At 35.8% G+C, this 25,549-nt stretch overlaps 3 protein-coding genes across 10 annotated transcripts; all 3 read left to right on the top strand.

Annotated features, from left to right (window-relative positions):
- The first annotated feature begins 2,304 nt into the window (after window positions 1-2,304).
- On the top strand, window positions 2,305-3,359 carry LOC123212374 (probable aquaporin TIP2-2). The gene is made up of 3 exons (XM_044631490.1): window positions 2,305-2,447; window positions 2,574-2,824; window positions 2,925-3,359. Exons 1-3 carry the CDS (start codon window positions 2,321-2,323, stop codon window positions 3,291-3,293), a joined length of 747 nt encoding a protein of 248 aa, XP_044487425.1. The 5' UTR covers window positions 2,305-2,320; the 3' UTR covers window positions 3,294-3,359.
- An 837-nt stretch (window positions 3,360-4,196) lies between these two features.
- Window positions 4,197-10,972, top strand: LOC123211202. Of its 4 annotated transcripts, XM_044629782.1 has the most exons (12): window positions 4,197-4,437; window positions 4,832-5,058; window positions 6,445-6,523; window positions 6,718-6,828; window positions 7,113-7,229; window positions 7,922-8,266; window positions 8,438-8,760; window positions 9,291-9,390; window positions 9,471-9,530; window positions 9,869-9,955; window positions 10,145-10,285; window positions 10,437-10,972. In XM_044629782.1, exons 5-12 carry the CDS (start codon window positions 7,152-7,154, stop codon window positions 10,809-10,811), a joined length of 1,509 nt encoding a protein of 502 aa, XP_044485717.1. In that variant the 5' UTR covers window positions 4,197-4,437; window positions 4,832-5,058; window positions 6,445-6,523; window positions 6,718-6,828; window positions 7,113-7,151; the 3' UTR covers window positions 10,812-10,972. The 4 variants fall into 4 exon arrangements, with proteins under 4 accessions (XP_044485717.1, XP_044485718.1, XP_044485715.1 ...); XM_044629783.1 differs by lacking the exons at window positions 4,197-4,437; window positions 4,832-5,058 and adding an exon at window positions 5,076-5,453 and having other exon boundaries at window positions 10,381-10,512; XM_044629780.1 differs by lacking the exons at window positions 4,197-4,437; window positions 4,832-5,058 and adding an exon at window positions 5,080-5,453.
- Window positions 10,973-13,315: 2,343 nt separating this feature from the next.
- LOC123211201 lies at window positions 13,316-25,481 on the top strand. 5 transcript variants are annotated; one of them, XM_044629774.1, is made up of 17 exons: window positions 13,316-13,473; window positions 13,605-13,697; window positions 14,691-16,456; window positions 16,537-16,854; window positions 17,496-17,648; window positions 18,102-18,499; window positions 18,695-19,167; window positions 19,367-19,419; window positions 19,500-19,607; window positions 19,684-21,521; window positions 21,741-21,849; window positions 22,330-22,510; window positions 23,115-23,182; window positions 23,300-23,415; window positions 23,515-24,414; window positions 24,976-25,073; window positions 25,157-25,481. In XM_044629774.1, exons 3-17 carry the CDS (start codon window positions 14,701-14,703, stop codon window positions 25,161-25,163), a joined length of 6,576 nt encoding a protein of 2,191 aa, XP_044485709.1. In that variant the 5' UTR covers window positions 13,316-13,473; window positions 13,605-13,697; window positions 14,691-14,700; the 3' UTR covers window positions 25,164-25,481. The 5 variants fall into 5 exon arrangements, with proteins under 5 accessions (XP_044485709.1, XP_044485714.1, XP_044485710.1 ...); XM_044629779.1 differs by having other exon boundaries at window positions 21,741-21,843; XM_044629775.1 differs by having other exon boundaries at window positions 13,605-13,670.
- The last annotated feature ends 68 nt before the right edge of the window (window positions 25,482-25,549 follow it).

Consider the following 25,549-nt stretch of genomic DNA (forward strand, 5'->3'; position numbering starts at 1 on the left):
TTGATAACATGATTTGACCTCACCAGTCTGTACAAAGTTTTTATATGCTTTCAAATCAATACAAGAGCATATATGATATGGAGCGGTCATGTTTTCAAAAAATCAATCAGATTATAATCGCAAACCCACATTTTAAATTTTTGAAATATTGCAAGTTTGTTTGCATGTGTACTTTTAATTTATGATTATGAAGAATGTTAAAATGCAGTTGATGCCAATGAAATCATGAATTTGTTAGATCAGTAGCTTAAATAAATGTGTAAAATATGTTGAATTGAGGTATGTGAGATTGACCAAAGAAGGAAGGTAAAAAGATTAAACTTTATAAATAAATAAATAAATAAATATATATATATATATATATATATATATATATATATATATATATATATAATTTTTTAAAATTTAAGTAATAGAAAATTATAAATTTTTAAAATTAAAATGAGAAAATGGGATAAAATTTTATTTATTTTAATATTATTAATAAAAAAATAATGATTTTACCTTTATAACTAATAAAAAATTTAAGAGGAATTAGATAATAAATAATTTTTAAATTTTTAAATTTAACTGATGAGAATATGTGATGGACAAAACCTTGGGGGAAGTAGACCTTTCACCCAAAAAAGAAAAACATTGTTAATATGCGCATTTTGTTGTGGAAGCCCAATAGACCTATATGGGTCTAATCAATGGAAACATTTGAAGCTTTTGCAAAGCCCACAAAATTCAATTCAAAGGATTTTTTTATTTGAACTCTTTGCAGATCAATGAGCCCAAACCACGTCAAGAGGGTGGGTGAGTTGTTGTATGAGATTATGAACCTTTGAGACAATCGCATAAATTTTATTTGAACTCTTTGCATTTTTCATGTGTATTGTCAGTCATTGTTAATGACATCATACATTCTTCCCAAAAAACAATCAATTAATTCAATACTTCGCTATTTTAAGTGACACTAAAATAGTTGCATTGGTGTTACTCCACGTGTAAAAAAAAATCTTAAATTAAAACTTCACGTGAGTTCTTCTTATTTGGGAAAAAGTACCACCCACCAACCTCAAGATGACATAAATATATTTTATTGTATTAAATGTTATCCCCCAAAGTATAAGGTTAGTTATCTTTTCGTTACAATTAAATAGTTCATGAAAGAGTGGCATAAACTTTTTCGAATGAAAAAAACATGTATATAGAGACACCTGTTACCAATCGAGAACTCTACTTCTTAGTGGACAACCCACAACTTATCTATTGAATTAAATTATTCTTCAATTCTTTTTTCGTTACCCAAGTTTTTTTTTTTTTTTTGCTTTTAATCAATAATTAAATTATATCATATGACAAAATATGAAAATCTTGCCTATAATTTGATCAAATCTCAAAGGCCAAAGACTTATGCCCACCTAAGATTTGATGAAATTTTAAAATCTTATCTGAAAATTTTAAAAAATTTAAACACTTATTAATGAATTAATTTTTATTTAAAAACTCAGTTAAGATTAAAAATTAAAATTTTTTCATATTTTTTTTTAGGTTTAAAAATCTAATAATTTTTTTACTTAAAATTTGAAAAATAAAATTCTCTTTAGAGTTTGTAATTTTCTATTACTGTTGTTTCTCTAATAATTGAAATTGGCCAATCTTTATATCGATGGTCCTCTCTCTCCCGAACGATGAGAGAAATTATTAAATTTTTAAATTTTTACAAAAATGTGATAAAATTTTTATTTTTTAAAATTTTTATCAAATAAGATTTTACTTTTAACCTTATAGATATTTAAATTTTTAAAAATTAATAAACGAGAGGCTTTGGAATACATCAAACCTTGGGTGGGAAATCTGTTTTAATACACTAAATTTCTGATTGAAATTCTCCCGACTATGTCTCCTTACACACCATTAATTACAACAATACGAACTCCCTCTAATTAATCATACTTTTTGCTATTAATATAATGTTAGAGTGACATCAAACATCATCATCAGGACTTAATTTTGTGAAAAATATTCCGTCAGAACATGCTTATCCTCAATCATATACTTTTAATAAAACAACAACCTGGTTGATTATATGTTCATCAATTACTAGTTAAGCCTGTTGTCTTATGCTCATAATTCCTATATTATCAAATCAAAGGCGGTTGGTCGGCATCCAATTATACTCACTAATCACTCATTGCGGCCCCATAGACGGTGCCGGCTGTGGCCGTTCTTACTTTTGAATTCTCTATTTAGCAGTATAAAAACCTAGGCCATCAATCTTAATCTGAAACACATTCAAGAAATAGCAGTAGCCTGAGTCTTCTTAATTAACAAAATGGTGAAGATAGCTTTTGGCAGTATTGGTGACTCTTTCAGTGTTGGGTCACTGAAGGCTTATCTTTCTGAGTTCATTGCTACTCTTCTTTTTGTGTTTGCTGGTGTTGGCTCGGCAATTGCTTATGGTGAGTTGACTCACGTTGCATGGCAATTAACCATCACAAAATAAGAAAAAAAAAAAAAGAAACTAAAACAATTTCAGTGGTAAATATATATATATGTGATCGATGTTTGAATATTTGTTCGTTTAGGTAAGTTGACATTGGATGCAGCATTAGACGAAGCAGGGCTGGTGGCCGTGGCCGTGGCCCATGCATTTGCTTTGTTTGTGGGTGTCTCCATGGCTGCCAACATCTCTGGTGGCCATTTGAATCCAGCCGTCACCTTCGGATTGGCTATCGGCGGCAACATCACCATCCTAACTGGAATTTTCTACTGGGTTGCGCAATGCCTTGGCTCCATCGTCGCTTGCCTCCTCCTAAAGTTCGTTACTAGCTCCACTGTACGTTATAAATTAATCTCATATATTAATTTTTTTTTCACATTCTTTGTATTATATTTTTTTCATAATAGAAGTTGATTTGATATATCGGAATTGGCAGACCCCAACCCACGGAGTTGCTTCAGGAATGAGTAGCTTGGAAGGCGTTGTAATGGAGATCGTTATAACTTTTGCCCTTGTGTATACAGTATACGCCACGGCCGCAGACCCCAAGAAGGGCTCACTGGGGACGATTGCACCAATTGCAATTGGGTTCATAGTTGGTGCAAACATTCTTGCTGCTGGACCATTCAGTGGTGGGTCAATGAATCCAGCCCGATCTTTCGGCCCAGCTGTGGTTAGTGGGGACTTCTCACAGATCTGGATCTATTGGGTTGGGCCTTTCATTGGAGGGGGCTTGGCTGGGCTTATTTATGGTGACATTTTTATTGGGTCCTATTCTGCTACCCCAATTGAAGACTATGCTTGATTAAGACTTGTTTGTGCTCTTGGTTTGTTGGGTGATTTTCTCACTTTTGGAGGTTTTATCTTTTTGTTTCCTGTGTTAATAAAGAAATGTAAATTATAATCAATTTGCTTTGCTTGTTGATTCTGCTAGTGCAGTGGGTGTTCACAACTTCTTCTATTCATATAATTCCCCAACTTTTCTAATAATCAATAAGTAAATGTAGCCTCAGAATTTAGCAGAAAAATCAGATTTCCACTTATGGGAGATCTATGAGGTTCACGGGATATGGCCTTTTGACTTCAATTTTCAGTATTAGAAGATGTACACTGACTTAAAAAAGACACAGAATTTATGAATGTAAAATTATGAAATATTCTTCCCAACATGTAAAAGGGGCACAAGGGAAAACCTAGAGAGGTCACTAAATCTCGATTTTTGCGGAAAATGTGATTTTGATTTGTTTGGGGTGATTCTATGGTGTTTAGAAGCTGATTTTGTGGCTATTGGGGAAAGGATGAAAATGGAAAATTAATGATGTCTTGAATGAGAAAGCTCCAACCTGATATGTCTTGATGTAATTGAGTGATTTTAAATTAAAAAAATAATAATATTTAATCCAATGATGATACATATAAATGTATATTTATTTTTATATTCAAAATTGATATATATAATATTACTTAAAAAAATAACTGTTGAAAATGGTAAGTCTAGGACCTCTACGTACATTTAGAGAAAATTATTTATTTGAATAAAAAGATAAATCAATGAATCTCTAATAAATAAAAGATATTGAGATAGTGAATTTGTCTAAATAAAAGCAGGATGATAAATCCTATGTATTAATTCTATATTATTACTTTTAATTTATCTTGCATATATGCATATAGGTCACTGAAGTAAGGCAAAAACTAGTGCATTCTAAATTTGTCAGAGAGAAGCCAGGGTCATAAAAGATGGTCCATTGTGTTTGTGCATCATTTGATCATAAATTTTCTAACCCCAGAACCCAGTTATTATCTAGTTCCTCAAATTTACGAACTCAATCTTCTTCTCCTTTCCCTGTTTGTTTTAATAAATTGCAACTCTACACTCCAACGTAGGCTCTTCAATGTTCACTGGAGAACCGAAAATGCAAGTACGCTGTTGACTGAAGACCCACTAGGTATGACTCACATCCACTCCCTTCGTTAAATCTCAGCTCACTAAAAACTCGTAGGAAAATAAGTAAATATATACAATAGCTGATGAATCTGCTAAATTCCATTGTTGTTTGCTAGAGGTTTATTGTTGTATAACAATCAGTTAAAATAAGAATTGATGCTCACTCCAAATTCAACCCAGGTATATAAGTTCTTAGTAGTAACTGGCCTTAGAATTTTTTCTATAATCCAGAATTCCCTTCGCTTGTGCAAACCCCAGTTTGAAACTGGAGCCTACAACAAACTCTGCCATTATTGACTGTGCGAGTGGTCTATTTTAGGAGAAAAAAGCTTACTGGGTTCTTAAATTCGGGCCGTGCATCGTAATAATAACCGTATTGAATTTGTTATCTGCAGACCTTAGGAGGAACAGACAGAATTCTGGCGGGGAATTTACTTGAAGGAAGCCGTGGTCCCAACTGCTTGCAATTTCATTTCAAAAGAATTACATAGTCTCTAAGTCTAACGGCACTCTTTGCCAGAGTACAGAGCTGAAATAAATCATCTCATTCAATGCACTCAACTACCCAAAAACCATCCAATTCAATTCTTCCATCACCAGCAACCTGGTCCCATTCTTAGAAGTAAGTTAATTACTTTCCCATCTTTTTCCTTCAAAAAATTCCACTTCCATTTAAACATTCAAACCTAATTTGCTATTATAGCTTTCCCATTAAAGAATTATTTCTTTCTCTTTCCTCTTTCACAAATCACCAGAAAATATGTGTCGGGTGAATGTTTATAACTCATTAAAGTTCGGTTTTTGGTAGTCTGCGACTCTGTGTAGAAATTATTTTATTTTAGACACAGAGAATGTGAATTTAGAGTAGTTGTGGTAGTTTGTGTTGGGGAGTTTAATCATGAATTGTAAAATGAATGGCTTCAATGTAGAAGAAGATAAAGAGGCAACTGATAAGAGAAAGAATGGAAGTTCTTTGTTACATCCCCATTTTCATATTCAACACAGGCGATCTAAGAGGTGCATTATTTATTTATTTATTTATTTCATCATTGTTTTGGTGGCTGGTGGTGGATTTTATTGTAAGTCATGGAACTTGTGAGAATTGCTTCAAATGTTTTTGTTTCTATTTTTCACTTTATGGAGGATTTCTGTGTGTTTTTTTACCGTATATTGAACTGTTCTTATCTCAATCTATCATAATGATCCATTAAGCTGTTTGGCTTGTTCAAGATTATCTTAACGCTAGTTGGACTTAAAAAAATAATGAACCGTTCAAAATTGAAACATTTATATTTTTTAGATGGGTTCAAACTGGGTTGAACATCAGTAATTTCCTGATATGAAATTGACAATAAGTTGAAGCTGAGTTAATTAAGAAAAAGTTTCTAGAGATCTAGATATAGCACATATAACTGGTCCTTATTTCCTTAGCTTTTTCATTAGCAGGCTAGTTTCTGCTTAGTATTGTGGAGAGTAATGTGAAAGAAAGGATTAGGAAGTAAGGCTACTTGTTTACACAAGGAAAACTTGCCTTAAAATTGTTCTAGAAGAGCTTAAAACATTTTGAGATATTTCTTTCAATGTAAATTAAATTGTATCGTGACAACCATGATTGATCACGTGAATTGTGTTCTTTAAACATTTTTTCTGTATCATTTTATCTTGACTTTTCCTGTTTAACATTTTAGATACAAGTTGCCACAGCAATTTTGGTTTGTTGTGAAGTAAGAATTATTCATAAGTTTTAAGACTTCCCTAATTTTGGTTTGTTGTGAAGTAAGAAATATTCATATGTTTTAATAAATGGCATGGTTCCAGCCTTGTAAATGAGGCCTTGGTGAAATTTAATTTTTGCAACTGACTAAAAAATATTTGTTATGAGACTTACCTGAGTTGAGTTGAATAGCTATAGACTCTGTGGTAGAAATATGAACATTGGACTTTTTTACTGCACATTGTGCATCCTTCCTGACATTTTAATTATGATTCTGATAATCTTTCCTTTCAGTGCTACTGATAGAAGTTTGGATACATCAAAACGTGGAGCTTCACATTCCGTAAAGAAGAAGGAACAGGATGAACCACATGTGAGAACACAAATATTTTTGTTTTGTAATCATTTCATATAACCTTTTAACATGAGAGCCCCAACAATGCTTTGAAGTAGTAGAGGATTGGAAGTTTAGACCGTCAGCTATATATTTGTGACTAAGAAATCAAATAGTGAAAAATGTCTTCTGTTAATTATTTATATATGTTTCTTTTCATTTGAACTTAACAGGCATCACCACTTTTAACAAGAACTTATAGGGCACAGAGCCCTCTTCATGATCACCCTAGTAATATCAACAAGAATGCTTCATCGAACCACCGAGCCTCCTTGGAAAAAGATGTGAGCATTATCATTGAAAGTTAGTTTTATGTTTAAGCATTATTTTGATTGTCTATCACTATTTTCATTGTGTAATCCATTTCGAAATGTATTTTAAGTAGTATATAATTGTAGAATTAAGTAATTGTACTATGCATATTATTTAAGACTTCATGTGTGTATACAAATCTTGCACTGGTGACCTTGTTCACATGGAACATTATATCAAGATCTGTATTTTATTTCCTGTATAACTTTTGGCTAAGGCATGACTTCAGTATCTTCTGCAAATGAATACATTGCAGATTGAGCAGTTGCAGTCACGCCTGCAACAAGAGAAATCTATGCGCTTGATGCTCGAGAGAGCAATGGGAAGAGTTTCAAGCACCTTATCTCCAGGACACAGACATTTTGCTTCCCAGGTAACACTACCAGTGGGAATTCGAGTTCCCAGGACCGTTGCTAAATTGGGCCTAGGCTTATTTTGAAGCATTTGCTGAATGCCACTGCTATTTACTAGTGAGGAAAAGTAAATAATATTCTCCCAACATGTTTTGATTTATATGTCTGTGTCTGCGATACAGAAGAAATTATTTATTTTTACTTCTACTTTTCGAAGTCTGACTTCATGGTTTTTAGTCATGCAGCAACATCAACAGGTAATCAGACTCCTACTTAGCCATTTATGCTTAAAGAACTGTGCCATTGTAACCATTCCATCAGTGAATCTCCATGTTTGATTAACAATCACATGACAGGAAAGATTTCTCAGATCGTGAGATGTTCAGCTTGTAGTTGAACACCTTCATTCAGATGCTTGATATGTGTCATACTTCATCCTATCAAATTTTCCCCCATGACCTAAATTGTAGGACAATTGTAGTGCATAGACCTATAGATGCCAAAACAGATCATCATTTGCACTAATAGGAAATTAGTTGTTCTGAGAATACTTAGTAGCATTTGTTTTCTTCTAAGTTATCAGAGAACTCAGACATTTCTGATTTTGCTCTAAATGGTCGGATTTCATACATAGATTTTCTAATTTTAATTTCAGTGAAGGAACAGTGAGTTTAGGAAAATAATGTGGAACTGTCTGTGTTGTGTATTCCAGACAAAGGAGCTGATTTCTGAGATTGAGTTACTCGAAGAGGAGGTTGCTAATCGTGAGCAGCATGTGCTCTCTCTCTATAGGAGCATCTTTGAGCATTGTGTAAGTCAGCCTCCTTCTGGGCAAAGCTCAAGCGTGGCTTCTCCAGCTCATACAAAGCATGTATCTAAGAAACATCCAAGTATTATTTCAAGTGCATTTTGCTCATCAAAAAAGTTCCCTTTGAGACCTTTGCAAGCTCTTGTTTCTGTAAGTGACTATGGGAAAAGAGCCTGTAAGACTAATGACGCTCAATCCTATGGAAAAAGTGATATTCAGTTTGAAAAGACTTGTTCAGATCCTCTCAAGGTAGGACACGTAAATTTGCTGCTTTTCATTCTCCAAATATGTGTATCCCTCGCTTTTGTTATAATGCTTTTTTTTAGTTTATACTCCTGAATTTTATTAACTGAAAGTTAACAACACTCCCTATGTTCTGCTCTGTGGTTCAAAAGATTTCTCATTCAATCAAATTGTCAGGAAGAAGAAAAGGTTCCAGCCATGGAGAAAACTTCTATGCTACAAACTCTGAAAGATCATCTATATCAGTGCCCAAGCAAGTTGTCCGAGGAGATGGTCAGGTGTATGGCTGTAGTATATTGCTGGCTTTGTGGTGCAGCTTCCACCAATCCTGGAAAACATCGATCCCCTCTATTGTCGCGGTCATCAACTAATGTTTTGCTCCCTCGACATGTTTCTGGAGAAGAAAGTGATTGGTCTTGCAAGTCCACAGTTGAAATATCTTGGATATCAACTGACAAGAGCCAATTCTCTCGTGCATCGTATGCGATCAACAATTATAGGTTTGTTCTTTTAACCTATATAATAAAAGATGATAACCTTTCATTTATTGGAAATTTTCCCTTGACTTTTGGAGGACCATTGCTGCATAACCTGAATGAAATTTAGATTGAATGTGACTAAAAAGATGATAGTATTATTGTATGCAAACTATAACATTCAACTTCATATTATCTCAAAACTGCAATCACAATTCATCCATAAGCAAGATAAAAAGAAAAAAAGATATTTGCCTGGGATGCACTCATAAGCATAACTTGAGTTTTAAGACCAGGACTTTCCTTATCAAGCTCAGTTATATGAATCATATTACTTTTTTAATGAACCAACCAGTTATACAGCTGGAAGACCTGCTAAATTCTATTTGATTTTCATTGACAATTTTTTGGGTTATAAAGTCTGTCACTTCTTGCATCTAATTGGAAAAACATATTAAGAATACATGCAAGAATGGATGCATACACTGAACTTTCATTTTATGAATATCCCCTTGTTGATGTGCTGACTTGAATTTTCATTTTCTCAATGTCAGAATTCTAGTAGAACAACTGGAAAGGGTGAATCTGAGTCAGATGGAAAGCAAAACTCGAGTTGCATTTTGGATCAACGTGTACAACGCCCTTGTTATGCATGTAAAATTCACATAACTAATCAGAAGCTCTGTCCAATAGAATTTGAAACTATATATAACATTCTTGGTTACTTTACGCAGGCTTATTTAGCATATGGGATTCCACACAATTCTCTGCAAAGGCTGGCATTGTTTCACAAGGTAGTGCACTTCTTAATTTAAATCAAAGTAACCATACGTGGAAAAGCAAATTTATATGGATGTCACTGTTTTAAGACCAAATTTCCTGAATCTAGAAAGCATTACACTCATGACAGGCTTCGGAGCTCTTGATAAAGTTTATATTTCTGTTTCTTGTAAAGTGTATTTTTATAATTGTACTCAAGAACAAATCTCCACAGCATTTTCTGTTAACTGAATTTCCTTTCTGTTTAACTTGTGAATGAAAATAGAATAATTAAACCACATGTTATAATCTAAAAACTGTTATAATAGGACTTGCATCACAGAGAATTTGATGGTTCTTCTGTATAGTGCAGGCTGCCTACAATGTTGGTGGCCATATCATAAGCGCAAATGCAATTGAGCAATCTATATTTTGCTTCCGCAAACCTCGAAGTGGACGGGTATTCATCTTTCTCATTTAAGACACAACACACTTGCTCATCCAGATAATTCTCCATATAAGTATTGCCATTGTTGATCAATGAGATAATTTACCCAACAAACTACCTGAATTAAGAAAATGCTTATCTTATCATTGAAGTGAAAACTCCTATACTAACTCTTTGATCTGACTTTTGCATATATTACAGTGGATTGAGTCCATCCTTTCAACTGCATTGAGGAAAAAATCTTGTGAAGAAAGGCAAATTATCAGTTCAAAATTTGGTCTTCCAAACTCTGAACCGCTTGCCTGCTTTGCCCTTTGTACTGGAGCATTTTCAGATCCCGTGGTAACTCCTTTGTTGCATTGCTATTTTTTGTTTTGGTTGTGAAGTTGAAGTTGAAATATTGCCCTTATTGATTTCAATAGTGTTTGCATATAAAGCTCTATTTCAGCCTCAAACTTAGTTGATTAAAAGCATAATTGTTGGGCTTCCACAGTTAAAAGTCTACATGGCCTCAGATGTTAAAGAGCAACTAGATGTCGCAAAAAGAGAGTTTCTTCAAGCAAATGTAGTTGTAAAGAAGTCGAGGAAAGTGTTTCTGCCAAAAGTGGTAGAAAGGTTCGCAAGGGAAGCCTGCATTAGCTCAGATGATCTTCTCAAGTGGGTTACTGAAAATGTTGATAAAAAGCTCCAGGACTCGATACAAAAACGCATTGATCAGAAGTCCAACAAAAAGGCATCTCAGATTATTGAGTGGTTGCCTTACAGTTCAAGGTTCCGGTATGTATTCTCCAAGGACTTAATGGAAAAGCCATGGTGTGGGTGTGGATTTCTCTCTTCTTGCTTAAATTCAGGAGGAATCTCAATGTAATTAGCACAAGCCATGAAGCATGGCTAGTCAGCTGGGCACAGATATTTCAAAACACGACTACAAAATCTTGTGATACATCCAAATCTTTAGATGTTTCATTAGCTGATTGGATTAACTTTGACATCTTTATTCTCATAAAGCAACATCCTTTTGGGCTTAAATCATTTTCAAGTTTCAGTTTTTTTTTTTTTAAAACCCAACAGGTTCTTGAATGATTACACCATTGATTCAAGAACAGTAACTAGTGGCTTTATTGCATAATGGAACGGGAAGTTGCAACTTGACATAAAAGTTTCTTCAATGAAGTGTTAACAAATTTATCATGAAAGTTGAAATGTTGAAAATTTTTGCTCATTAAAGAATATTTTATCGATTGAAAAAGTATTAGAAGAAATATAAAAGTAGGTGGAGAGTATGGTTTGGATGCTTCTCAGTGAAAATCAATTTACAAGGAAAGAAGAGAGGACTTTTAAGAATTCTAGATGAAACTTCATTCCGTGGGAAATATGATATTATATAATGTTTTTGATATGGAGGGTGTTATGTTCAGACTGTAACAAAATAATAATAATTAAAAAAAGGGGATTGAAAAATAATTTAGACTTCAGAATTTTTAGGATCAAACCCACTTGTGAATATAGATGAAGAATAATAAAGCCTCTTTATTTGTTGGCCTAACTTATAAGATGAAGTTGTGAAGAAGCACGATGTGAGTAGCCAATGGAATTACAGAATTGGCTGTAGAAAAAAAAGAGAAAAGAGTGGGTCACCTCTTTATTCTATACTGATTCTGGCATCAGAATTGGCAAAATTTCCATTTGGGTGGGCTTCCAAACTCCAGAAACGTAAAATATTTGGCCTCACGTGAACCCTTTCCAATTGGCTCACAAACACATTAATATATTTTATAAGTAGGGAATAAGACTTATTCTCACTCAAGTTTTAGGCCAAAACCTAAATGCCCATCATTCCCTAAATTTTTCTTAGAATTCATGGTTAAATATAAAGAAAAAATTATTAAAAAAATCTAAATTTATCCTAATTTTTTCTCAAATTTTGAAAATTAATAATTTTCTCCTTAGACTTATATTTTCAAGTTCGAAAGATGACTTTCATACATTTCAAAATCTAATTCTTCATCCGCTCCCAAATTTTCAAACCCCCCCCCCCCCCCTCCATAAATTTATGATTTGTTGTTCTTTTTTTTGGTGTTATATCCCCCCGTCTCTGACCACCTCTTTTCCCAAGATACAAACTGTCATTAGCCTCTCCCTCTTTGGTGGTTTTCTGACGTGGAAATCACGTCAAAATCAACCAAAAACGAGTTAGAGATTTAGATTGATTTTTGTTGATTTCATGCCTTTATCAACCTCCTTTCGTGGTTGATGACAAACACAACTATTTCCTCCCCCGGATTTGTCAATTGGAAGCGAGAGGGAGCACAAATCAAAGACTAATCATGTGAACCAAACCCTAATCGTGGGCCACCCATATCTGGGCCGAAAGCCTTGACTAGTGTTGGCTCAATCTCAGGTTGAACATTTGATTGGAGACAAATAAGAAGGTCAGTCAATTGAAGATGAAGGAGAAGGTTAGTCAGGTTTAGCAAAACATGACGTACAAGAGGTGAAATATACAATTCAAAACTTAGGGGCGGCGACTAAAAGATAAAAATATATAAAAAATGCAAACCCTAGGGTGAGGGTGAAATTATCATTTTTTAAACTTAAAATATATGAGTCTAGATAACTTTCAAAACCTAAAAGGAAAAATATAATAAATTTATATATTTTTTAATAATATTATTAAAATAATAGTTTTATCTTTTTATTTAATTGACAATTTTAACATAAATTTAAAAATGACGAATACTTGATTTTTCAAATTCTATAAATAAAAGTTTTGAAATAGATTAAAACTTGAGTGAAAATAAGTCTTTTGGCCTTATACATAATTATAAATTACGTGATGACATTATAAGAATTCAATAATATCACTTCAACTTTATAACAAGAGAATTTAAAAAAAAAAAAAAAAAAGAAGCATGTCCATTCCATGATCTATCAAATCTGATTTATGCATTTTTTATAAAAATGTATTAAATGCAAATTTTATGTCTAAAAAAGGTTGAGTCTTAAGCATTTAAAATTCTGCTCCCTGAAAAGAGCCATGTAAATCTGATCACGTGTCCCTTCACTAGACATGACTTTGGATTTTCTACAATAGGCTCAATGATCACTACACTTAATGTCACAACAACATCATAACCGTTAATTTCATCAGAGCTTCTCGATTTTCGACACGTTTCCCAATCAGTGCTGTCACAGCAATAATCTTTCACAGACGGTAACGTTCACCCAATTGTGTTACTTTTATCAAACGCAAACCAACAATCCACGTGTCAACTCCACTACGATAATACCCGTCAGATTTTTATTTTCATACCCCACTGTATCGTTGAAACTTGATCACCATCACACATTTTATATTACATCTCCCGTTCTCCTGAAAACACACGAGTCTCATTTTCTATTCTTTTGCGAAGAAAACGAAACAACCCCACAGAACTCTTTCTCTCTCTCACTTACTCACAGTCAAAAACGCTCACCTTTTTTTATTCACGAAACCCTAACTCCATCCGCCGGAAAATTTCAATATTCCGGTGAGCGTAAATTCTTCTTTTGTAGTACATGAATTGAATTAATTTATCAGTATTTTTTGTATTTGTTAGGTTAATAAATAGGATAAGATTTTTATTATGGACGTTGTTGAATTAGGGTTTTGTTGAAGCAGATGAAACTACGATTAAGGAGAAGCTGAGGATCAAACGGGCCGGATTTCGTCACCGAATGGAGGGAGGTAGCGTCTCTAGACTTACTTGTTCTGGTACTGTTCATTTCCTACTTTAATTATAAATTAAGCAATTAGGGTTTTTCTGTGTTAGTAGAGCTTAAAAAGCTGTTGCTTACTTTGCATGAAGTGGTGAGTTGTGAAGTTGAGTTTAACAAAGTTCCTTTTTTACGCCTTATTATCCTCGAACTTTTTGTTTGAAGCTAGTTGACTCTTTTGGCGTTTATTTGTGCTTGTGTCACTTTTAAGGTAAATTTATGGCGTTGAAATAGGGTTCTTCTGACAAGTCAAACTATTCTTGTATTTAAGTAGAATTGAATATTAGCAGAGTTGAATTACGTTTTTTTTGCTACAGTTGTGGTGGTAGTTAAGAAGTGTCGATTATGAATACCAAAAAGAAAATGTTTAGTTCTTTAAATATGTTTATGTAATGGCTTCCCTTGTCATAATTTATGAACTGTACTGCCACGCAATATGGAAACCTATCTGTGGACTTATTTTGAGTTTTATTTCTTCTGTGATTACAAGCTAATTGTTGCTCGCAACTTCCATGCAATTTTATACTTCTAGTGACCTTGAATTTATTTTTGACAAAGTTGCAAGACTCTGATTTATACTTTGGGTATCTGTCATAAGTTTGTGACTATCCACTGATCAGATTCACCTCTAAATATTCACTCATGAGACCTGACAGATTTAACCGAATGCAGAAGTTTTATTTATGATGTTTGGTAATTTGAGTTTTATAGTGTTTAGCTCATTAGATGCTTGGCATCTGATTGTTGGAAATATTTGTGCAACATAGAAACCTATTAATATAGGGATATTGTTAACAAGGAGCATATAAATTTTCTATATATATTTATCAGTGTGGCGAACTTCTTTGACTATAGTAATGCTACGTGTGTTGTTTCTGCTAGTCTCTTTGCTTGGATATTCTATGAACTTGAGGACTTGTTCTATGTGTAATATGTGTTGTATTATTATGCCCTTACTCTGTTTCTCCTGCTCACCTTTGTACTGTTGCAGGGATACACCCATGGATTATAATGACAATGATTTTCAAAGCCAGAATCTTAAGTTAGCTGGTGAAGGGAGCACCAAATTTCCTCCTGTTTTACGGCCATATGCACTTCCCAAATTTGATTTTGATGACAGCCTACCTGGGCATTTAAGATTTGACAGTTTGGTTGAGACTGAGGTTTTTCTTGGCATTGAAAGTAACGAAGATAACCAGTGGATCGAAGAATTCTCCAGAGGAAGTAGTGGGATAGAGTTTAGAACAAGTGCTGCAGAATCTTGCTCTATTACAAGGCACAACAATGTTTGGTCTGAGGCCACTTCCTCAGAATCTGTTGAAATGCTATTAAAATCAGTTGGACAGGAAGAAAATATTCCTGGAAAAACTATTACTAGGGAATCAGATGCCTGTGATGAACTGGGTTGCCTGATAAAGCAAATGGAGCGGGGTTCAAAAAATGATGATAGTAGTCTTTCTAAAGCAAGTGAAGCTATAGATGTACAGCCTGCACTACCCCAAAATGAGGCTTTGGGAAACTTTTCTGGGTCAAAGGAGGATGTGGTCGGGGGACAGCCACTAGCTGATGTTAGTTCCCAGAAATATGAATGTGAGAGATCTGTTGATGGAGGTTTAAATGACCCAATTTCAGACACTATCAGTCAAAAGGGAATTTCACCTCCAGCTAATGAGAATGATATAGGTGATGAAATGAAAGTGGATACTTTAGTTGAATCCTCGAGTGGCAGGACAGAAGAAGAATCTGCTGCTTCAAGGATGCAATTTAATAGCATTGTCACTGCTGCCCAAGATACTAACGTAAGCAGTGTGGAGTTGATTGGGCAAGATGTCCAACAACTGAAAAATGATATCAATGAAAATGTAGATGTTTTATTGACAGAGAAGGTAGAACAAGGGTTGGGTTTTGGGCAAGAGGCTGAAATGATTGCTCAGAATTTAGGTGTAAATTTAACTGAAAGAGGCTCTGCACACTCAGGCAACCCACTTTGTTTGGCTTCAAGGATTGAATCTGTGGGAGAAGGACCAGGAGTAAATGCGACTGAAGGTAGCACTGACATTGCAGGAGAACCTTCAGAGAGGATACTGAAGGGAGAATTATTGGAAGGATCCAACGAGGATGCTCAGGGTGGAAAAAGTGGAAATCAGGTCCTTTTGAAAGAATTTGAAATCAGTGATTCATCTAAAGTATATATTCATGAGGCATCATCAGTTCCCTTTGAACATGATAATAGTTTTGAGAGGCCTAGAGTTGACATTAGCAATGCTGATGATTCTAAAGCACCTTTGTTATTGGTGAATGAGAGTAAAGTTTCTGAGGGCAAAGGTGATGGAAGCAGCAGTGGTTATGTAGAAGACCTTTCTACTTTAAATGTCGAATGTTCCACCACTGAACTGCTTGGTGAATCATCAGTAGCTCTAACCACTAAAGGTGTTAATGATGATTCTGGAATTCACAGAGAAGACTCAAATGCTGAAGTCAATGTTTCGTCTTACGTTCAAGGAGACTCCACTGAAATAAATGAAGAAAATATTGTTACCAAGCAGATTGACGTTTGTAAATGTAATGACGATAATTCTCTTGATGTAAAGGAGACCACAGAGTTCCCTTCCAATTCTAGTAATATAGATCGAGAGGTTGGTGGATGCCTTATCATTGATAAAGAGGTTGGTTCCTCTTCTTTGGGTCAAAGCAGCAAAGCAGATGAGTTGGTAGTTTCTCAATCACACACTGATGCTGTTGCTATTGATGAATCAGGTATATTGTGAATTTATCTACTATGGATTTTCAAACACAAGCCTAAATTTTCCTGTAATACTAAGTCTTTATTTTTGCAGCCCTGGAAAATGTTGACTTGGTATCCTGTAATTCCCGGAAGAGTGTTCAATTGGATTCTAGTGGTGCTATTGCCAAAGAAGCAGCTGTCATCCATCAAGAGGTTCAAGTGATGGATGCTTGTAATGAAGAGAGCCAAAACACTCCCCAAGTAGTGCTTAATGAAGTCAAAAATGAGGGCACAAAGGAGATGAAAGCTTGTCCTGCTGTCCCTGGGTCAACGAGAGAGGTTGACGGTGCTGAAGCACAAGTTATCTCTGAAAAGTGTGAGGGAGGAATTGTCAAAGAAAATTATGAAAAGACATCCTCAAAAGTTTCTGGTGATTCTTTTGTTTATATAGTAGATAATATTTCTTATTTCTGTTAGCAATCATTTGAATTCAAATTGAAGTCTGATTTTGCACAATATCATGCCCATGCAACCACATATAATTGAATATTATTATTTCTGTCACTTTCCTTGGCTATGCATAGATAGATATGAGAGAGAGAGCAAGAGAGTGAAAAAATGTGAGTAATTGTGAAAGACAATTATGAAAAAATTTCATCAAGTCTCTTGTGGTTATCTAGTTTATATGAGAGATAGTGTCTCTTTTTTCTGTTAGCAATCGTTTGAAGTCAAACGTTAGGGAAATCTTGCACAAAAGCATGGCGTACAACCACATATGATTAAATATTATTCCCTCTATATATATATGAAAATTCTGAGGTGTGATATCTGGAGTAGGGATTGACTATTTCTACACACACATAGATGAATAGAGAGACTTTCATGGTGGTTATAACTTTATTTTATAGAATGTTAGTGATATTCCATCTGTCCGCTTGCGTTATGGCATTTTATGCTTTAAAAGATTGGATACTCGACAAAATACTGTGCTCTTTTTTTCTGGCAATATTTTAAATACGTTTCTGGTTTGAGACTCATGATACTGATGACAAGAAATGATTTTTTTCTCAGATGCAGAACCAATTCCAATGAGCAGTGACATGCTCACTCAACCCTTTGAAGGAATACCCAGTGCAACTGTCCAAAATGATCAGGAAGACAATCATGACATATTATCATCTGAAGACAAGAGTTTTCAGCAGATTGATGTGCCACACACTGATGGTGAGCCCTTTGATGTTATCAAAGTCTATTTTAATAATCAAGATATATTCTTTACACTCTGTTTCCCCACCACCTCTCCTTGATAGGGGAGTAGCTCTTGTGCTGTTATCCTGGATTGAACATGGGAAGGAAGTAAGGATCTTGTTTGTTGGGGTCTTTTGTCTTTTACAAATAGGTTCTGCTTGTAATGACTTCGTTTTTTTTCTTGTTTCATATTAAGAAATAAAATTGTTTACTTTGAAAATTTTTTCTGTCCTCGAATAGATTATTCTCTGGTCCTATTATCTCTTGGAAAACAATTAGTTTCTCCTCTTTAGAGAGATGTATAAGTGCTATCTACTGCAAAAATCTTGGGGTGAATGCATGCTGACTTATCTCTGGGTGTTTATTCTGTTGTAGTTATTATTCATGATTTTTAAACCTGCCATTGTCTGGGTATTATTCATGATGCAGGTGGTGCTTTAAAACTTCATGAAGGTTCTATTAGTTCTACCCCATTCTCTGAATCTGATCCTAAGTTCTGTGATATGGAAAGTGGAAGCAGTGGTGCTGATCTTGATAAGCCTACCTGTGGATCTCCTACAGTTATTAGAGCTGCAGAAGTTTCTCTGAGTAAAAGTGAAAAGAAAGTAGTGGAAGGATCTATGGCTCAGAGCATTCTGGTTTCTGAAGACATAGATGGAGATGCCAACAAATTGCAGTCTGTTTCTCCAAATTTAAAAGGAAATGATGCCTCCCAAGGCGAGAAGAGTTTCACATTTGAGGTCAGTTCATTGGCAGAATCATCTGAAAGAGAAGCTGGCAAGAGTTGGCAACCCTTTTCTACTGTACAAGTTACCACAGTGCCACTGGTAAACTTTCTTGCTATTCAGTTATAATATGTTATAATTTTGTCTATTTGTTTCATCAGTTATATTTCCATATTTTTTTGGAAGATTCATTCTGTACTTTTCTTTGTGAAATTTTTTATGGATTTATCATTTATGTTGTCACTGTTTATATCTTACATTTAACTTTATTATCCTTATCCTGAGTGACTGTTGAAGATTGTAGAGGGATCTCCTTCAAGTTCTGGCATTGGCCAATTGAATTCCTCTACTGTGCAAGACATATCTCGTGGAGGTCTTCGGATGTTAGATAAAGAGAATGTACGTAGTGGTTCTAAAGGCACATCTGAGCGTAAGACAAGGCGGGCATCTAATAAGGGAACAGGAAAAGACAGTGCTAAAAAGGGAAATGCAGTGAAGGACACTGCCACATTGAGAAAATCAGAAAAAGGGGAAAAGGCAAACAATGTGTCCCTGAGTCCATCTGGGATTTGCCAGCTTGTGCAATCAAGTGAGTTGCAGCACTATGGGCATGTGGACAGCAGTAGTGTGAAACCATTTGGTGTTCTTGCTACCTCTGCGTCTACTCTGCCAGATCTGAATTCTTCTTCATCTGCAGTGTTTCAGCAGCCTTTTACAGACATGCAGCAAGTACAATTGCGTGCACAGATATTTGTTTATGGAGCTCTTATGTATGTGCTGGTCTTTTTATTTTTATTTTTTGTATAAATATGCATGCATTTTTTGAACAGATATGGGCTATCTCTGAGATCTGTTTTTTCTACTTGTCAGATAACTGTGTGAACAAGAAAAGTAATAGAATTGAAACTGGTTTGGTGGTCATGATTATTTGACATGTCTACTCTATTGTCTTTGAAATTGTTTATGCAGACAAGGTACAGCACCGGATGAGGCCTACATGATATCAGCATTTGGTGGACCTGGTTAGTGTTATTTGGTTTTCTTATATTTTTGTGCATGTGACATGTAGCACAAAGTTACTTCCTGGCATTCATGTGTGCAGATGGCGGAAAAAGCGTTTGGGAGACTGCCTGGCGTGCATGCATGGAGAGGCATCATGGTCAAAATCCTGTCCTCAATAATGCAGAAACACCCTTGCAGTCACGTCCAGGTATATTTTTTACTTCAAGCTGGTCAATAGCTTTTGTGATGGTTTAATGTAACTTTAACAAAATTTATATCTGCAGGTACTAGAACTACTGACCGAGCCATTAAACATGTTGCAAACCAAGGCAAAGTTTCCTCCTCACCTCTTGGTCGATCTAGTACCAAGGGCACTCCTTCAACAATAATAAACCCTTTGACACCCCTTTCCTCACCACTTTGGAGTATCCCTACCCCATCAGTGGATAACCTGCAATCTGGTGGCATCTCCAGAAGTGCTGTTATGGATTATCAGCAGGCACTTTCTCCCCTGCAACCTCATCAAACCCCACCGCTCAGGAATTTTGTTGGACATAACAGTTCTTGGATTTCACAAGCCCCTTTTCGTGGTCCTTGGGTTGCTCCTCCACAGTCTTCTGCATTTGATGCTAATGCTCGTTTTCCTGTATTGCCTATCACAGAAACAGTTCATCTCACTCCTGTAAAAGAAACATCTGTGCCCCATTCCTCTGGTGCGAAGCATTTACCCTCTGGACCTATGATTCAGAGCATGAATGCTGCTAATGCCATTCCTAGGCCTTCTCCCTTGCTTGATCCAAGAAAGGGCGCTCAATTGCATGGTCAGCGTTCTACTGAACCAAAGTCTAGGAAGAGAAAGAAGGTCCCAGCTTCTGAGGATTCTGGACAAGTTATTATGCATTCTCAATCTCAGATGGAATCAGTTTCAGTCCCAATTGTTACTAGTCTTGTGTCTACATCTGTTGCCATTGTTACTCCTGCCAGTGTTATGTCTAAAGCCTCAATGGAGAAAGTCATCATGCCATTATCTCCGTCAATCTCTACTAGTCACCTTAAAAAAGGGGACTGGGAGACACAACAGAGAGCTACTTTGTCCGAGGATACCCTTTCTAAACTTAAGGAGGCTAGGACACAAGCAGAGGATGCTGCTGCCTGTGCTGCTGCTGCTTTAAGCCAAAGCCAAGAAATGTGGAATCAATTGGAAAAGCAGAAAAATTCTGGTTTGGTACTGGATGTTGAAAGCAAACTAGCTTCTGCAGCAGTAGCAATTGCTGCTGCTGCTGCTGTTGCAAAGGCAGCAGCTGCGGCTGCCAATGTTGCATCAGGTGCTGCTATGCAAGCAAAACTGATGGCTGATGAAGCATTGCATTCAAATGGTCACAGCAATCCGAGTCAAAGTAATGCACCTTCTCTTTCTGACACTGTGAAAGATTTGGGAAAAGCTACTCCTGCATCCATCTTGAAAGGTGAGAAGGCCATAAGTGGTTCCAGTTCGGCTATTTTCGCTGCAAGGGAAGCTGCTAGAAGGCAGTTAGAAGCTGCTTCGGCTGCTTCTAAAAGAGCTGAAAACATGGATGCCATTGTAAAAGCTGCTGAGCTTGCTGCAGAAGCTGTGTCACAAGCAGGAAAAATTGTTGCTATGGGTGATCCCTTGCCTTTGAGTGATCTCATAGAAGCTGGTCTGGAGGGATATTGGAAAGTACCCCAAGCATCAACTCAGATGATTGTGAAATCAAATAATGTAAATGGTGAAAAATCGAACATGGATAACATCAGAGAAGGCCCAGATAACTCCGCCAACAGTTCAAAAGAGATTCCTTTGGGCAATAGAGAAATGCATACCACTAATCAAGGGAAATCACCTACTTTAAGAGATATATCTGGGGAGTCTTTTGAGGAGGGTGCTCGATTAGTAGATGGCTTTTCAAGTCCTGTTGCGGTCAGTGGAAAGAGTACGAAAGGACACAAGGGCGGGAAAGCATCAGATTTTGCTAGAAACATAGGTGGTGTTCCTGAATCTGAGACTGGATCAAGATCTGCCTCCACGAATAATCAGATTGAGCAAGAAAAGGAGGTCGAACCCTCAAAAGAGAACAGCATCAAGGAGGGCTCACAAGTAGAGGTTTGTGAATTTTGAGTAATTGGGAATTTCTGTTTATTTTAAGTAAAATTTTTGCATCTGTAAGTTCTTTACTTGTTAGATTTTTGGACTCTAGCTTGGATATTGATAAATTTGAAGATTCAGCAAGCTCCTTCTTTATGAAGTGAAGTTTGTTCTCACCGTTCAGTCATGTTGTATGCTTATCTTTAAGTTGAATAATTTGGCCGTTTCATCTCTTAGGTTTTCAAGGAAGGTGTGCAATCGAAAGCAGGCTGGTTCACTGCCAATGTATTGAGTTTGAAGGATGGGAAGGCATATGTTTGTTACTCTGAACTTTCCTCAGGTGAAGGTAAATCTTTGTTTTGTAATCTGACCAAATGCTTAAACGAATCAACTGAATACATATTATTTAAATTGAAAATTTCAAAGATAGAAGTTTTGACTTAAATATGGTGCACTTGTTTTATGGATCACTGTGGCAAATATATTATGCTATGTTAATGTTACTGCACAAAGTTCTCTGTAACCGTGATGCACACACGTGGTGGTCTGGGCGTTTGATGGTTGAATCTTGCCATAAAAGAAGGTTCATAGTAGTGTTATTAATCTCATCTTGGCAAACTTGCCTGTGCCATATGACAAGGAGTTTTCACGTTATTCAAGACTGATTCTTTTAGGTCAAGAGCCTAATATGATGTGTTAATGAAAATACCAATTACCCCAAGTCTTCTTACATACAAGGCTTTTCTTAGAAGGTTGGAACTAGAATTTGCTCTTTATCTTATGTATTGATTGTTTATATGTGAAATATTTGGTCTTTAATATGTAGGCTCAGAGAAGCTAAAGGAATGGGTTGTCCTTAATGGGGAAGGAGATGAAGCACCCAAAATACGCATTGCTCGTCCTATTACGGCTATTCCATTTGAAGGTACTAGGAAGAGACGCAGGGCAGCTATGGGGGAGTATACTTGGTCTGTTGGTGATAGAGTTGATGCTTGGATGGGAAATAGGTATATCCATTCATGGTCCTATATCACCAGTACTTTGCTTTATGCTTTCTCTTGATTCATATCCTCTTTTCTGCATGAGATATGAAGTGTATTAGAAGAATGAAGCCAAATTATTGAGTCGGGATTAAATTACGCTTGTGTGGGGGTTGGTACTATTATGTCTGACTTTTAATGTGATACATATTTCAGTAATCTTGCATCCAAGTTCATTTCCCATCAAGAACCAAAAATCCATGTGACATAATACATTTCTGTAATTTTTCAACCCATCATCACTATTTTCTTGTATAATAATTTTGAGCACCATATATGGCTAAAGTAGGTGGTTTGACTAATTATTTTTCATTTTTCTTGATTCTTAATGATGGTTTAGAAAGAAATGATTTACAATTTCTAGCACAGCTGTATTTTCTGTAAATAGTAGATCCTGAGATCCCCCTCCTCCCAACTGACCATCTATAGGATTATTGATTTGGACAATCTTGATTTAATTGCCAGTGCTTTCAATTTTTATCTACAAGTGTTATGCAATTACTCTTCAGCTATCTATGCTTTCTATTATTACTGTGTCAATCTAGCTCATGTATATGTTCTATTCTTTCAGTTGGGAGGAAGGAGTTGTCACTGAAAAGAACAAGAAAGATGAAACATTGTTTACTGTTCGTTTCCAAGGTTTGTACTATTAATTCGTCTTGTTCCATTGGCAACCTTTGAAGGTTATATACTCGCTTTTCTAGAATGTAGTGCTTTTGGAGTGGAAATTAGTGATGCTTGTGGTTCTGCCTGCAGTGCGAGGAGAAACAGCAACTCTTAGAGCATGGAATCTCAGACCTTCTCTCATTTGGAAGGATGGGGAATGGATTGAATGGTCCGCTTCAACAGAAAACAACCAGGCTTCCCATGAGGTTTTATTTTTTCCTTGTGCTTCTGTCTTTGGTATCAATCTAAGATTAACACAAACTTTTCATTTTGTTACTTATACCAAGTCAATACTCTTTTTTCAGGGTGATACACCGCAGGAAAAGCGACCAAGGTTGGCCAATCCTGCAGTTCAGTCCAAAGGGAAGGATAAAGTGTCAAAAGTTATTGGCTTTATGGAATCCATGAAGCCTGATGAGCCAACATTGCTAGATTTGTCAGCAAGTGAAAAAATATTTAATATCGGAAAAAATACTAGAGATGAGAATAAGCCTGATACACTCAGAATGATACGGGCTGGTCTGCAGAAGGAGGGATCTGGGGTGGTTTTTGGTGTTCCTAAGCCTGGTAAAAAGAGGAAGTTCATGGAAGTTAGCAAACATTATGTTGTAGATCAGGCCGGCAAGAGCAGTGGGGCAAATGACTCAGTTAAATTTGCAAAATATTTGATTCCTCAAGGTCAAGCATCAGGATCTCGTGGATGGAAAAATGCTTCTAGAAGCGAACCAAAGGAAAAACGTGCAGCTGTATCGAAACCAAAGGTTCTCAAGTCTGGAAAGCCACCAAATGTTTCAGGTAGAACTATTCCGCAGAAGGACAATTTGGTGAGTTCTTCAATGCCTGCTCCTGATGATGGCGGTGCTGTAGATCACATGGCAAAAATAAAAAATTCTTCAAGGCATGTTGACACCACAACTGGAAAGAATGACCTGAGTGAGTTCCAATCCATCATGTCTACTGCTGAGGGAGCACCAGAGGGTCCAATATTATTTACTTCGATGCCTCTCTCATCAGATACCACATCTAAGAAAGCTTCTGCATCAAATCCTAAAACTGAACGGGTGACTAAAGGGAAACTTGCACCTGCTGGTGGAAAGTTGACAAAAATTGAAGAGGACAAAGTCTTCAGTGGTAATTCTGCAAAATCAACATCTGAACTAGTTGAACCTCGGAGATCTAACCGCAGAATTCAGCCAACGTCACGGGTGAGCTTTCGGACTTTCAAATTCCTCTCTGAAATTTGGTTTCATTTTTTTGCATCCAAATAAGATTTTCTTTTTTTTTTTTGGGTTCAAATAAGTTTTTATGTGCATTTTATGTCTTTCTACCACCGATATAGCCTTTAGACCTTCTATATTTCTTTTGTTCTTGATCCATAGAAGCTCACTTGATGTGTAGCTTATCACTTTTGGAATCTGACAGTAGCTTCAGTGCTGCTTAAAAGATTAAAGTTTTATTTTCATGGAATTCTTCTATTATGATTTGTCGTAATTTATACATTTTTCTCTAATATTTTAGTTTCCAGTGCCTATTTAGCATGTCTCTTTCAAAGCAGAGCATTGTTCATCAAGATATATTGCTTGATGAATCTTGCAATGTTATTTATTTCATTAGCCGTCCTGGAACAGTAACTATATTCCGGTATCAAATACTGGAATAGCAGTCCAATTTCGTTTGCGCCCAATCTTTAGGTTTCGTACTGTGTTAATGATTTTATTGGCTGGTTTCTCAAATTTAAGTGTTCATTGATCTTGTTGCCTCTGCAGCTGTTGGAAGGTCTGCAGAGTTCATTGATCATCTCAAAAATTCCTTCCGTTTCACATGACAAAAGTCACAAAAGTCAGATCAGGAATGTGCCCAAAAGGTGAGAGTTCAAATTTCAGAATTCGCTATAGATATTTTTTTCATGAATGAATTAATGAATCATGGACTGCTTGACTGTAACAGGGAATGACCAGGGGAGCTCTTACAATGGTGGGATTGTGTCGAGAGGAAAGTCAATAGTTACTGGGTGACCAGAACGAACCAGCGTAGTTTTTGTGTATATTTATGATAGTGGAGAAAAGCTAGATATGAAAATTCTTGCTTCCTTGGGCTTAGTTTATGAGATGTAGCCAGTAGATGTTAAATATTGTTTTTAGATTTCTTTACAATTATGATTTGGTTATCCTAGGTCTTACCTTAAAGAGTAGGTTGTAAATGGAAAATTTCCATGTATTTTGGCTTGAAATTACATACAAGCTTTGAAGATCATAATTTTTACTCTTCATGTGAGGCAAAATCTTTCAGTCTGGCCTTCTGATCATTACTAGGATGAATAATCGGGCTGATAAATAATTA

The sequence above is a fragment of the Mangifera indica genome, chromosome 3, assembly GCF_011075055.1.
Source record: "Mangifera indica cultivar Alphonso chromosome 3, CATAS_Mindica_2.1, whole genome shotgun sequence".
In the NCBI taxonomy this organism is placed as follows: domain Eukaryota; kingdom Viridiplantae; phylum Streptophyta; class Magnoliopsida; order Sapindales; family Anacardiaceae; genus Mangifera; species Mangifera indica.

Coding starts and splice junctions, on each gene's coding strand:
- LOC123212374 (XM_044631490.1), top strand. CDS start 2,321: ATGGTGAAGATAGCTTTTGGCAGTATTGGTGACTCTTTCAGTGTTGGG. Junction 2,448..2,573: donor TGGCTCGGCAATTGCTTATG/GTGAGTTGACTC, acceptor TTGTTCGTTTAG/GTAAGTTGACATTGGATGCA. Junction 2,825..2,924: donor AGTTCGTTACTAGCTCCACT/GTACGTTATAAA, acceptor CGGAATTGGCAG/ACCCCAACCCACGGAGTTGC.
- LOC123211202 (XM_044629780.1), top strand. CDS start 5,335: ATGAATTGTAAAATGAATGGCTTCAATGTAGAAGAAGATAAAGAGGCA. Junction 6,524..6,717: donor AGGAACAGGATGAACCACAT/GTGAGAACACAA, acceptor TGAACTTAACAG/GCATCACCACTTTTAACAAG. Junction 10,286..10,436: donor GAGCATTTTCAGATCCCGTG/GTAACTCCTTTG, acceptor GGGCTTCCACAG/TTAAAAGTCTACATGGCCTC.
- LOC123211201 (XM_044629774.1), top strand. CDS start 14,701: ATGGATTATAATGACAATGATTTTCAAAGCCAGAATCTTAAGTTAGCT. Junction 19,420..19,499: donor ATCAGCATTTGGTGGACCTG/GTTAGTGTTATT, acceptor TCATGTGTGCAG/ATGGCGGAAAAAGCGTTTGG. Junction 21,522..21,740: donor AGGAGGGCTCACAAGTAGAG/GTTTGTGAATTT, acceptor TTCATCTCTTAG/GTTTTCAAGGAAGGTGTGCA.